The following is a 12,280-nucleotide window of genomic DNA, read 5'->3' as shown; positions in this document are numbered from 1 at the left end:
TGGATAAAACATATGCTATATCCTTTGCTGTGATATTTAACAACAAAAATGTCACCCTCCTTTCATGGAGCAGCTACAGTTGAACCCAATTGAATCTACTTCTCAAGAAAAAATGCCTAAGGTTTCACTGTACGTAACTTATCCCAAAGATAAAATATAAAAGATACAGTACCCTTTAGTGTTATATCTAATCTTCAGTCAGGGGGAAGAAGTTGTTGGGGGGGGGTGGAAGGGGAGGGGGTTACAAGTGAGATATGCATCCTAACTTCATGTTTTAACAAGGCATCCATTTTTAATAGAGCGCTTTAAACCTGGTGTTCTGCCTTAAGATTTAATACTACTGCTGTCTGTGGCCATAATTCAGAATGTGACCAATTCACGATTACTTGTTTTCCCCATTCCATTCCTTGCCCTGCCTTGTCTGTGCAGTTTCAGAAGTGTTTTATGGTGTGGCTTGGGAATGGGCTGCTGCCTAAAAAGGAGACGTTAGCAGCCCCAGCACACCTAAGAGAGCTCTCTGAATCATGGCCTATAAAACAAAAATAAATTAATAACTCAAGCATAAATATTGTGGTGTTACAGTCGATCTGGCTGAACATTTCTAATGCAATACAAGGGAATGTACTGAATTTTCATGCTTGGAATTTGGGCTCTAGATCTGAGAGGTTCAATGTGCTTAGAGAGCTTCAAATCTCCCAGGCTTCCTATGTTCTCTTCTGTGAGGCAGAAAATGCCCAGAATGGGGCATCTAGAACCCTCATGTGCATCTCTTCATAAAGGGAATAGGAAGCACCTGTTTTTATGTATTAAAATTTTTAATATATGCTGCCTTTCGGAATAGACCCTTTCAAGGCAGCTTACAATACTATGCAGTGATATAATAAAAACACTGCGAATCAAGAAACTAATAAATCAGGTAGCCCCTCCAAAATGACTAAAATATAATCAAAGTCCACAAACCATTTCTATTTTTTTTTTTAAAAAAACCCTTCATGGGAAAGTCACTGAAAGCAGGTGAGCTTTAAGATCTTTCAGAGAGGCCTGCAGCATTGTGGTCTGGTGGAACCCAACAGGCAAATAATTCTAAGGCCATAAAACTTCATGCAAAAGCTTGGGATCATGTCCTTTGACTGCCTTCTGGTGTCTAGTTACGCCCACTTAAGTTTTGTTTAGGTGCACAGACCTGCCCATCTGGGCAAAGGATTACTGTTAAGTTTTAAAATAAAAAAGTAAGTTGAAAAATTATTTGGTAGGGGTTGGAGGCAAGCAGGAAAAGGGCAGGGGCAGAAAAATTGGGAAGCTGTTATTGGATAATTCCTCCCACCACCCACGACCATGTTGGCTGTGGCTTATGAGAGATGAGTGCAGCAACATCTGTCCATGGAACAGGGTTCAATACACTGAGAATATACAGGAACACATATAGTATGGGAGACTGCAGAGTTTCAGTTGTGTGTCTGTAGGGAGAGGGAGAATTAACCAATCTGGAAATGACCAAACTTTGGAACACTCACATTCCTGAATCACTGCCAGGATCGGCAGAATATCACTGTGTGAAAGATAACACACTGTTTCAGCACAGCCTTCAGCTATCAGCAGATATCAATGTAGAAAAGGGCAGGATGACAGGGTTAAAAATAGCACCACAATAGAGGAAAGGAATATGACCTGAAACAAACACAAATATATTGCAATACTTCCAGAGTCAGAGAGTGAGATGGATTGCTTTGCATGTTATAGACTTTAGCCTAAGCATTTTGTTCCTTATTTAATTATGATTAAATCATTAAAGACCCATCACAGATTATTACTTTGTAACTGCCAAAACAACAATGGATTCAAAACGAAGCATGGGGAGCTTTATTTTAATCCTGACCATATAAAGAGGATGAAATGAAAAAGGCATTGCAATTTTAAATAATGGTGTGTGTGGATTGCTGTAAAGAGACAGATATCTTTAGACTTGATCTGTTGTGTTTATTTGTTCCCCTTTTCTTCTGAATAATTGAGTGGGGGGTTGAAACCGAGTGTGTGTGTGAGATTACATATTTATCTTAAAGCATAGCATTAAGGATTTCGTTTAATCAAATGACATGGGGATGTAGCTAAGAGAATGTCAGCTTTACATCTCAGGCATACCAATAAAAGGGGAATGATTTCTTACCATTCTTTGTAAAGCAATGAAGAAAATGTCATTCATTTTAGCTGAACTTAGCTGATAAACTAGAGAGCCTGATAATCTAACAGTAGATAACGCTTCCCCTTGGCATGCATAACTGTTCCTGCCATCCAAAAGGACCCCAAGAAAAAGCCACACATCATCAGCTGGGGCTTTAAGGTTGTAGAATCCCCTTTCCTCTTCTCCAAGTATATCATGCAAACTTTCGCAAAGCATTACTGTATATCGTACATTATTAGCAGACTGCAACTATTTCAGGAATGCTCTTGCAACTCCTGCCTCAGAAATACAAAAACACATTTCTACCTGAGAAATAATAATTTAAAAAATCTTATGATTGAGCACATTTTATGCACAGCACTGCAATAATAATAATAATAATAATAATAATAATAATAATATGAACACACTCTTCCTGGTTTCATCTAAAATGACAGATAACCTTTGCTGGGGGCAACACTATCTTATTTTCAAATATTTACTGCTGAATACTTGAAAACCTCATGTTCTGTTTTCCCTTGTATCTCCCCCCCAAAAAACTTTTAAGAGCAATTAACTTCCTAATAACTTGAGTAATTAAAGCTCACTTACCTGGAAAGTATAAAACCGAGTTCCATTCGGAGGATATACCTTTGGGGACCCAGAGACAGTGCTCATATCAGAGAAAATCATTTCTGCTCACAGACACAATAAAATCCACAAGGAGCTACAGAAAGAGGCAGAGCAGAGCACTATGCTTACAGGCAAATCCTCCCATACATTTCAGGGAGGCAACTGTAGAAAATTGCATCTGCCCCATCCATTCAGAGAGAAGACTGACAGCATGTGAATTCCCCCATGCCTGCATTTGCGAGCTTAGCTGGAAAGTCGTCAGTCAACAACCTTTAGTTCAGCGAGTTCTTTTTTAAAAAATGCCAGAAGGGGGGAAAACACACACACATATACACAAGACTTTGTTTTTTCTATATCAAAAAAATTAGAAGCTAGAACAACCTACAGTGAAATGTAGCTGGTGCAGAATCTGGCAATGTTTTGGACCCTGCCCATCTGTTCTTAGTGATAATCACCTCCCCTCTTCTACAGACTAGCAGAGTGATTATGCTAAGCATCCCAGTTAACCATTAGCACACAGCTTCCTTGCAAGCAGGCAGGCACAGTGTAAGACAGGGGACCTCTTCTGACTAACCCGAATCATGTCACGTATAATGCTCAGAGACGTAGGTGACGAAAGAAAAGAAACGATTGTATTAGTTCATTGCAATGCAATCTACTTCTAAGATCAGGTTGTGTATATTTCTTGCCCCACTGACTGCACAATTCATTTTGTTATACATGTGCAACACAGGGGCAATGAACTGGCAACAACGGTAATGCAGTATTTTGATTACTAAATGTTTGTCACCATCCTTGTTTCACAAGAACAAAACTCCTCCAAGCAAGCATTTATTTTTAACAAGCAGCCAACATTCACTATGTTGATTGGGCTCTGCCTGCCACACACATATACTTTGGGATGCTTTGTAAACAGCATGATATATATTTTTTATTTTATTTTTAAATCCCACCATGCTCAAATTCCTTGGCACCTTCCGAAGAGCAAAAATAATTGGCTTGATTTACACTCCAATGAAAGGTGGTGATTCAAATGAAAATTAAAAAGCAGCGTCAGGTAGGGAGGAAATTGGGGGGAGGGCAGGGTTGTCACAAATGTTAGACCCATACAAAAACACTGCTTTAGTAGTACAAAGTATTAGTGCATGGCAAAACAGCTTAAGAAATGGATCTTTAAGAAATAAACCCAATCAACAGAATCCTTTCACATTTGACTTTGGACTGGTTCAACGTTTTAGCAAAATATAACACCGTGTCTCCTGTAAAAGGTTTCCACCGCAGTTAGCATATTCCCGGAAGAACATAGATGCATTCTTGTGTAAATTTGCCAGCTTCCAATGCTGCCAACATTCTGTTATAGAACATACAGCAGAGATAGGAAATCCTACAGGATTCCATTCCTTCTCTCATGTTTTAACTCCTGCTGCTAAAATTCAGAGCACAATGATCTCATCCAGTAGATTACTTCCAAAAAACCCAGCAGGGCCAAAATGGTTGCATCAAAAATAGACTTGAGAGAGAGTTGGCATGGGCCCAGAGTTCAAATCCATGCTCGACAATGGACGCCTACTGGGTTCCCCAGGCTTCTTCACTTACCACTATATATGGAACAGTAGAACCAGAATAGTCAGAACCAACCAGTGAGGTTCTTCCCAGTTAAACAATGATGACAGCTGGCACCACCCACATCATTCTGGGTTTTCAGGCTTTACAGACTAGAAGCGTATCACTTCAGGATGCAGATGGGAGATCAGGTATTACAATGCTGCTAGGAGTCAAAACTGCCTTGAATATTTAAAAGTAAGCATGTCAGAAAGAGAAATAGGCTAGGAACTTCCACCCTGGTGTGCTAGCTTTGGAGGGAAATGATGAAACTGGACAGATTTAAATAATCCCAATATGCAACACGAAAGCTTGCTTACTATTGAACTAAAAATGCTGATCTAGTTTATATCTTACTGAGCATAAAAGAGGCCTTACTCTACACATCTGACTATATTAAACATATTTGACAGACAATTGACCAAAGACCTCCTTTTCCAAGAACAAGGTTATTCCTGCCTTCGGGCTATGTGTATTCCCCCTACAGACTTCAGAGGCCCAGGAAAGTGGTGGAGTAGGGGGATTCAAAGAGGCTGATATAAAAAAGATTGATAAGCTAGAGCACTGGCATTAGCAGTGGAGGAGGAGAGGTGGCAGATGGCGTCAACTCTATATTATTACAAAACATTTCTATTCAAACCCTCAGAACGAAAACTACATACCAACGTTATTAAAAATACAATTTCAGAATTCCCACCCCCCTCAGAAAAGGGTTCAATGCATGATGTGTTAAAATTCAGAAGCATCGTTTCTAATCGCATATAAGAGTAGAGCTGGAGAAATATTCCTATGACCGTGATGCGTTGCAACCGTTTTTAATACTGCATTTTCAATTGTTGCAACTGACCCTGGGCGACCTGCTGGTGAAGAGTGGGTAATACATTTTACAGCAGCAGCTCAGGGGGCAAATCTGGAGCACTTTCAAGTCTGACAATCTAACGTAGTCAGAGGTACCCCACAACACAGAGGCAGTTGTGTCTTGTGACCCACTCTGCAGACTGTAAAGGGGAATGGTGGCATATAAAAGAGTGCCTATGCCTAGCTGAGGCTGGCATGCCAACTATGGCCATTCCTAGAGACTGCAGAAATGGCCATGGTAACACATGCTTTAGTTACATGGTATCTGGATATTTATGTATACATGCATACATATATACAGGGGATGCGGGTGGCGCTGTGGGTTAAACCCCAGAGCCTAGGACTTGCTGATCAGAAAGTCGCCGGTTCAAATTCCCACGATGGGGTGAGCTCCCGTTGCTCGGTCCCTGCTCCTGCCAACCTAGCAGTTTGAAAGCACGTCAAAGTGCAAGTAGATAAATAGGTACCACTCCAGCGGGAAGGTAAACAGTGTTTCCGTGCGCTGCTCTGGTTCGCCAGAAGTGGCTTAGTCATGCTGGCCACATGACTCGGAAGCTGTACGCCAGCTCCCTCGGCCAATAAAGCGAGATGAGTGCCGCAACCCCAGAGTCGGCCACGACTGGACCTAATGGTCAGGGGTCCCTTTACCTTTACATACATACATACATGCATACATACATACCCCACCCATATGGCTGGGTTTCCCCAGCCACTCTGAGAGGCTCCCAATCAAATATTAAAAACACAATACAGCATTAAACATTAAAAAGTTCTCTAAACAGGGCTGCCTTCAGATGTCTTTTAAAAGAACTCACTCTGCAACTCACCTACAGGTGCTACCTAACACCAAGAAAGCTAGCACTGATACGCCCAGGAACCTCACCAAAATGCTGGAGAGGGTGCACCTCCATAGGCACATACCTCCACATGTGGTGAGAGTGACCCAAAATCCAACTATTCTGGACAACAGCCATACGAGAAATATGTAAAATAACTAAGCAAGTACAGTGGTACCTCAGGTTAAGTACTTAAATCATTCTGGAGGTCCATACTTAACCTGAAACTGTTCTTAACCTGAAGCACCACTTTAGCTAATGGGGCCTCTTGCTGCTGCCGCACCGCCAGAGCACAATTTCTGTTCTCATCCTGAAGCAAAGTTCTTAACCTGAAGCACTATTTCTGGGTTAGCGGAGTCTGTAACCTGAAGCGTATGTAGCCTGAAGCGTATGTAGCCCAAGGTACCACTGTATTAGAAATCACCCCAGAATTGGCCCTACTAAACATCTTCCAAGACAATAATGCCCACTTAAAATCTCATTTTAACCCTTTTTAAATTAACTCAGAAAATGGGACATTTAAGAGACAGTCCAACCATACTCACTTTGCCTACAGATGAGAGAAACAGCGGGTTCTAAGCCTGCTGATTCTCCTAGACGTCTCAGTGACATTCAATGCCACTGATCACAGTGTATATTTTGGGCTGGCTCTGCAAGTTGGCAGCAGCAGCAGCATGTTACAGTGACTCCACTCCTAGCCACAAGTTGCTTCCAGATAGTAGCACTGGAGAACTTCTACTCCATGACACAAGACTTGTGCTGGGAAGATCCCACAGGGTTCCATTCCCTCCTGTGCTGTTCAATATCTACATAAAACTGCAGGGAGGTGTCAAATGGGGATCTGGAGTGTGACATTACCAAATTGCTGATGTTGCCTAATTCTATCTCTCTGTTCCATCAAATATAGAATGCTGCCTAAACTTTTTTGGAGGAGCATAACTATTACAAATATCCACTAAATTTAGAGTCAAAGTCTCCCATGTCTAAAATGGACCATCTCAGTGTGCCCTCTTGAACCTTCCCTATTCAGCCTATAAGCTACAGGAGTAACGATGCATCTCTATTACACCATATTGTATCACTGAATAATGAAATCCCTGCCACAGAGTGTCAACAAACTTAGAACGATGCATTCAGATCTTTGTGATAGATACCCATAGATACAGAAAATTATCTGGATATTGATGCTTTCTCAAGAGCCTAGTGATTCAGTTTCCCCACAAAAAAAATCATATACAGGGCAGAAGAAAACAAATCCATCTTTTCTATCCTAGTTTAATGCTTCACAAATTCAATATGGTGAAAGGATAGAAAAGGCAAACATTATAACTCCTAAGCAAGAAGGAAAAGAAACAGAGTTTCCAGTCCCACAGGCAGATACGGCAAGTTACACTTCAGTGATGTAACCTTCAAGTCATAGTGTGTGAAATCTAGCATGCTATTGTCTCCTTGGGACGCAAGGGATGGAGGAAGAGTCTAGAACCCAGTTAGAACCATGAAACGTAGCATCTCAGAAGGCAAATCAAGGATCGCGCTTCGTGAGAAAGAATCCGGATGGTCAGTAACGTTTCTACAAGGCCAGCCTGAACCTTTAGATTTCTTAGTCCATCCGAAAATATATCTGAAATAGCAAAAACAGTAAAGCTGCTGAACACTCGCCTTTTTGTAAGAGGGCTGTTAATTTTTTATTATTTATGTCACTTGCTGGTTTTATTAGGATTGCTTCACTGCTAAATGTGTTTCATTGATTTTGTGCATATTGTTTTAAATTTGTACACACCTTTTTTTAAATGAAAAGTGATAAATTAATCTTTTAAATAAACACACATGTACTTGACTAATCTCTCTCTCTCTCTCTCTCTCTCTCTCTCACACACACACACACACACACACACAGACAGAGTTATATTTGCTTTTATTTTCCCTCGCCACCCCACTTGCATCTAAAGAGAAGCTGCAAGGGGTAATATATAACAGATAAATGTGTGCCATAATTTTGTGCTATTTGGATGACTTTAAGTGGCCTGTCTCATTATCACTATATGAACGTTTCTGAAGAGCAGAGCACTTACAGGGCAGAAATGCGAGAGAAAATAAAGACTATCTTTGCAAACTATAATGGATTTTATATAGAAGCATTTGCATGTCCACTACTTGAATTGAAAAATCATGGACAGACAAGTGTGTGTGGATCAGACCAAGGGCCTATGGAGAGCTTATAAGCAGGAAATAAACATAATAGCCCTTTTTGAACGACAGTTGCAAAGCAAAACTATGGTCCAATTCACAAGTAACTGCAAACCATAATTAATGGCTTACCATAAATGAAGCGATTACTCCTCATTTCTCCCCCATTGTGAGCAGGAGCAACAATCCTCAATCCCTGGGGGTGTGTGTGCTATGTCCAAACTGGGAATGTGGTTTATTTTGCTCTAACAGCTGGTAAGCCAAGAAATAAAATATTATTCACTGCACATGCGAGAGCCAAAAAGGACATAGCTAAGTGAACCCCTCTGGGATGGAGTTCCGACATCTTGGTGCCACAGCAGCAAAGGCCCTGTTCATCATATTCACTCACTTCATCTCCAGACATAGCTGTCAACTTACAGATTTGAAAATAAGGGACCAGCAGCCTCGAAAATAAGGGATCAGCAGCCAAAAGAAGGGATTTTAGTCAACCAGCTGAAATGCGAAGTTAAAAGGGACCAGATAATTTTGGAGAGCAGCCCCGGTTTTTAGCCCTTCGTTTCCAGAGTTTGCTGCTCAAGACACCAGCCGATGAAACACTGCAATTAAATAACTACAAGCAGCAACCACTTTTCACGCAAAACGAAGTCCAAGCTATGAAGATGCTGCTGCAGTTCTGTATCTTTTCTCTCGTGCTCCATCTGCAGCTCTCAGTTCCATCAGGCGGGGCGGGAGGAAGGGGGGTGGAAATAGCGCCCGAAGTAAACCCACAGATCAGACCATCTATGCTAGTCTACCACTACAAATCTATGGGAGAAGTGCTTGCAGTCCTTCCTCCGCTTTCCCCCTCTATGGTTAGCCCTTGGAACACCTGCCTGCGCGTCCGCCTCCTCCTCCTCTCTCTGAACTGCTTTCTCTATGGTTGCCTTCGCTCTCCTCTCAAGGCTCCTCAGCAATTCATAGGCTGTGCCAGGCTGCCCATCTCATCTGGGTCCTTTGGCAGCGCAGCAGCAGTACGGTCTAGCGGGAGCGGCGGCAGCGACGGGCAGAGGGGAGGCCCCAGGCAGAGACACTCAGTTCGGCAGCAGTGAGCAGGATGGTGGTGGAAGGGCCTGAGGCTCCCACCAGTCCCGGCAGGGAGGGGCTCCCGGGGGCCGAGGCTGGTGAGAGGAGGCCGGAGAGGGGTGAGCCAGGCAGCCAAGCAATACAGTTGGAGCCTCCCTCCTTCCTGGCCAGCAGGGAGGGAGGGAGAGGAGCTGCTTCCTTTGAAACCCGGGAAATTTAAGGGACATCATCAAATAGGGACAGCAGCGGGACACGGTGCTGGGATAAGGGAGTTTCCCGCCAAATAAGGGATGGTTGACAGCTATGTCTCCAGAACAAGCAACAAGACCTTCAATGACTCTTAGTGTTTGGGTAGGACTATGTGAAATGAGGCTATTGTAAAGGTAACTTGGCCCCAGACCATTTATGGCTTCAAAGGTCAGCACTTTAAGAGGAAAAGTGTAACTGTAAAACTTTTCTGGAGCAGGAAATGCTGTCGTACTTGTGTACATTTAATAAACAGCCTGCTCATTTTCTTTTTTTAAAAAACCCCACATAAAAGACAAATGATGGGACATTTTGTAAGAAAAAATGTTTTGATTTCTAGTAGAGACTTGTCTGCATTAGATAAAAGGAATACGCTTTCCCTTTCAGTGTTCACAGCATGAGAGGCCAAATGTCATTTCTCACTAACCACCTTGCGCAGAAAACTACTGTTAAAATAAATAGGGTAGAAAGCGAACATTCTTGAATACTTGGACCAGCAAACCAAAAGATTATTCAATTCCAATTTCATGCTAGTTACAGAATAGAAATGAGCACAAATCAATAAGAACCGGATGATTCTTGACCCTAATCACTATTAACGTTAACAATGCTTGCAATGGGAGGAATGTTCAGATGAGGCTTTCCTTCTCTCATTTACTGAGCATAGTCTTAAAGGTGGGCTTGGAGATGACTGCTCTCTCTGGACTCTTCCGTCTACAACAAAACAAGTGATTCATTTCACTGCTTCCTCTGGGCTCTTGACATAGTAGGCCCTCATCATGCGTTGTACCCATGTCAAGGAAGTAGCACCCACATCACCCCCACTCATAAAAGCTGCTATACAGGCTTGTTGTTGCATTTCCTTCTCCCTCACGTTTACCTCCAGAAGACCAATGTATGCATCTCTTTTCACTATGTATAAGAAACGGCAGTTGCAACATGTGCCATCCACAAGAGGCAAGAGTGGGACATTTAATTTCGTAATATTAGAAGAGATAGTTGTAAACCATAAAAGAGATACAAAATAAATAAAATAGGTGTACATGTTAATGAAACAGAAGCCAACTACAAAGGTAGGTGCACCCATTTATCAAAACATTCTAACGTAGATTGGGATTAGGGAAGACAGAGTTCCATAACACCAAAACATTGGAGCATTCCTATGTTAAGTTTATCATTTATTTATTTATTTATTTATTTATTTATTTATTTATTTATTGAATTGATATACCACCCATACCCAGGGGTCTCCTATTACTGTGTGCATTTTCTAGATGTATAATTGAGGTCAAGGAATATGTTTCATGGGATCAAGGGGTACACTGGAATTCAAATCCAACCACATCATATGAAGACCTGCCCATCTAATTAAATACTCAATATTCTGACAACTTGTTCCATTTCTTCCACTAATACAGTGTAGTTTGGATTCCCTGCTTTATCGGTGTGGATGGAGAGCTATCCAGGGGAGCTTTCCATACAAAGAATTGCACAGAAAAGGAAAACAAGCAGACATGGTGCACTATGCTAGCAAAGCTGGGATCTGATTGAGCAGCTGGATTCCTGGCTCATCTGCACTACCAAGTATTGGGAGGCCCCTGATCCTTTGCTTCCTTTCCCCCAGAACAAGCTATCATGTTGTGAAGGATCATATAGTGAAACCCAGTCCAAGTAAGACAGAGACACTGTTATTAGGTGGTTCTGCTGTCCAGGTAAGTGATGTTCAATCTGTTCTGGATACGTTTGCACTCCCCACTGGAGGAGCAGAGTCATAGCCTCAAGATTCTTCTGGATCCATCACTATCACTTGAGGCACAGGTGGCCTCAGTGGAACTGAGGTAGCAGCTTCAGCTGCCCAGTTACACCCCTATCCAGATAGGGTTAGACTGTGTTCAGTAACCTATGCTCTGATATCTCCCAGGTTGGAATGATGCGATGTGCTATACATGGGGGTGCCTTTGAAGATGGGCTCGAAATTGCAGCTGATGCAGAACACAACATCCAGCCTGCTAATGGAATCCAGACAATCCAACAATATTATACCAATTTTGGCCCAGATGCTCTGGCTACCAGTACATTGCTGAGCCAAATGCACAGTGCTGGTTTTAACCTATAAAGTATTATGCGGCTCAGGAGGTCAGCACCTCGTGAAACACCTCTTCAGACATAAGCCTCCCTTGACCCCAAGGTCATCATCATCTGTGCCACCATGCAGAGGTTTGGAAGGTGGCAACAGAGAAAGGGCCTTTTTCGTTGTCCTTTGTTTGCCTCTATTAAACTGATCGCTGAAGAATTGATGCTTTTGAATTATGGTGCTGGAGGAGACTCTTGAGAGTCCCATGGACTGCAAGAAGATCAAACTTCTCCATTCAGGAAATCAGCCCTGAGTGCTCACTTGAAGGACAGATTGTGAAGCTGAGGCTCCAGTACTTTGGCCACCTCATGAGAAGAGAAGACTCCCTGGAAAAGACCCTGATGTTGGGAAAGATGGAGGGCACAAGGAGAAGGGAACGACAGAGGATGAGATGGTTGGATAGTGTTCTCGAAGCTACCAGCATGAGTTTGACCAAACTGCGGGAGGCAGTGGAAGACAGAAGTGCCTGGCTTGCTCTGGTCCATGGGGTCATGAAGAGTCGGACACGACTAAACGACTAAACAACAACAACATTAAACTACTAAAAAGGAAGATCAATGT

General features: G+C 42.3%; 1 protein-coding gene across 8 annotated transcripts in view; it reads right to left on the bottom strand.

The window, feature by feature from the left end:
• Window positions 1-12,280, bottom strand: part of PPFIA2 (PTPRF interacting protein alpha 2) — a 265,886-nt gene that overhangs the window by 180,600 nt on the left and 73,006 nt on the right. For 2 of the 8 annotated variants that reach the window (XM_080971457.1, XM_080971450.1), the window contains exon 1: window positions 2,771-3,010. The exons of the other annotated variants lie outside the window; for them this stretch is intronic. In XM_080971457.1, the coding sequence (XP_080827583.1) occupies window positions 2,771-2,851 (81 nt within the window). In that variant the 5' untranslated portion in view covers window positions 2,852-3,010. Of the gene's footprint in view, window positions 1-2,770; window positions 3,011-12,280 lie in introns of those variants that run through there. 8 annotated transcript variants of the gene reach the window in all.

This window comes from Podarcis pityusensis, assembly GCF_964106645.2.
Source record: "Podarcis pityusensis genome assembly, chromosome: 10".
In the NCBI taxonomy this organism is placed as follows: domain Eukaryota; kingdom Metazoa; phylum Chordata; class Lepidosauria; order Squamata; family Lacertidae; genus Podarcis; species Podarcis pityusensis.
This window is presented reverse-complemented; position numbering and strand designations above follow the sequence as displayed.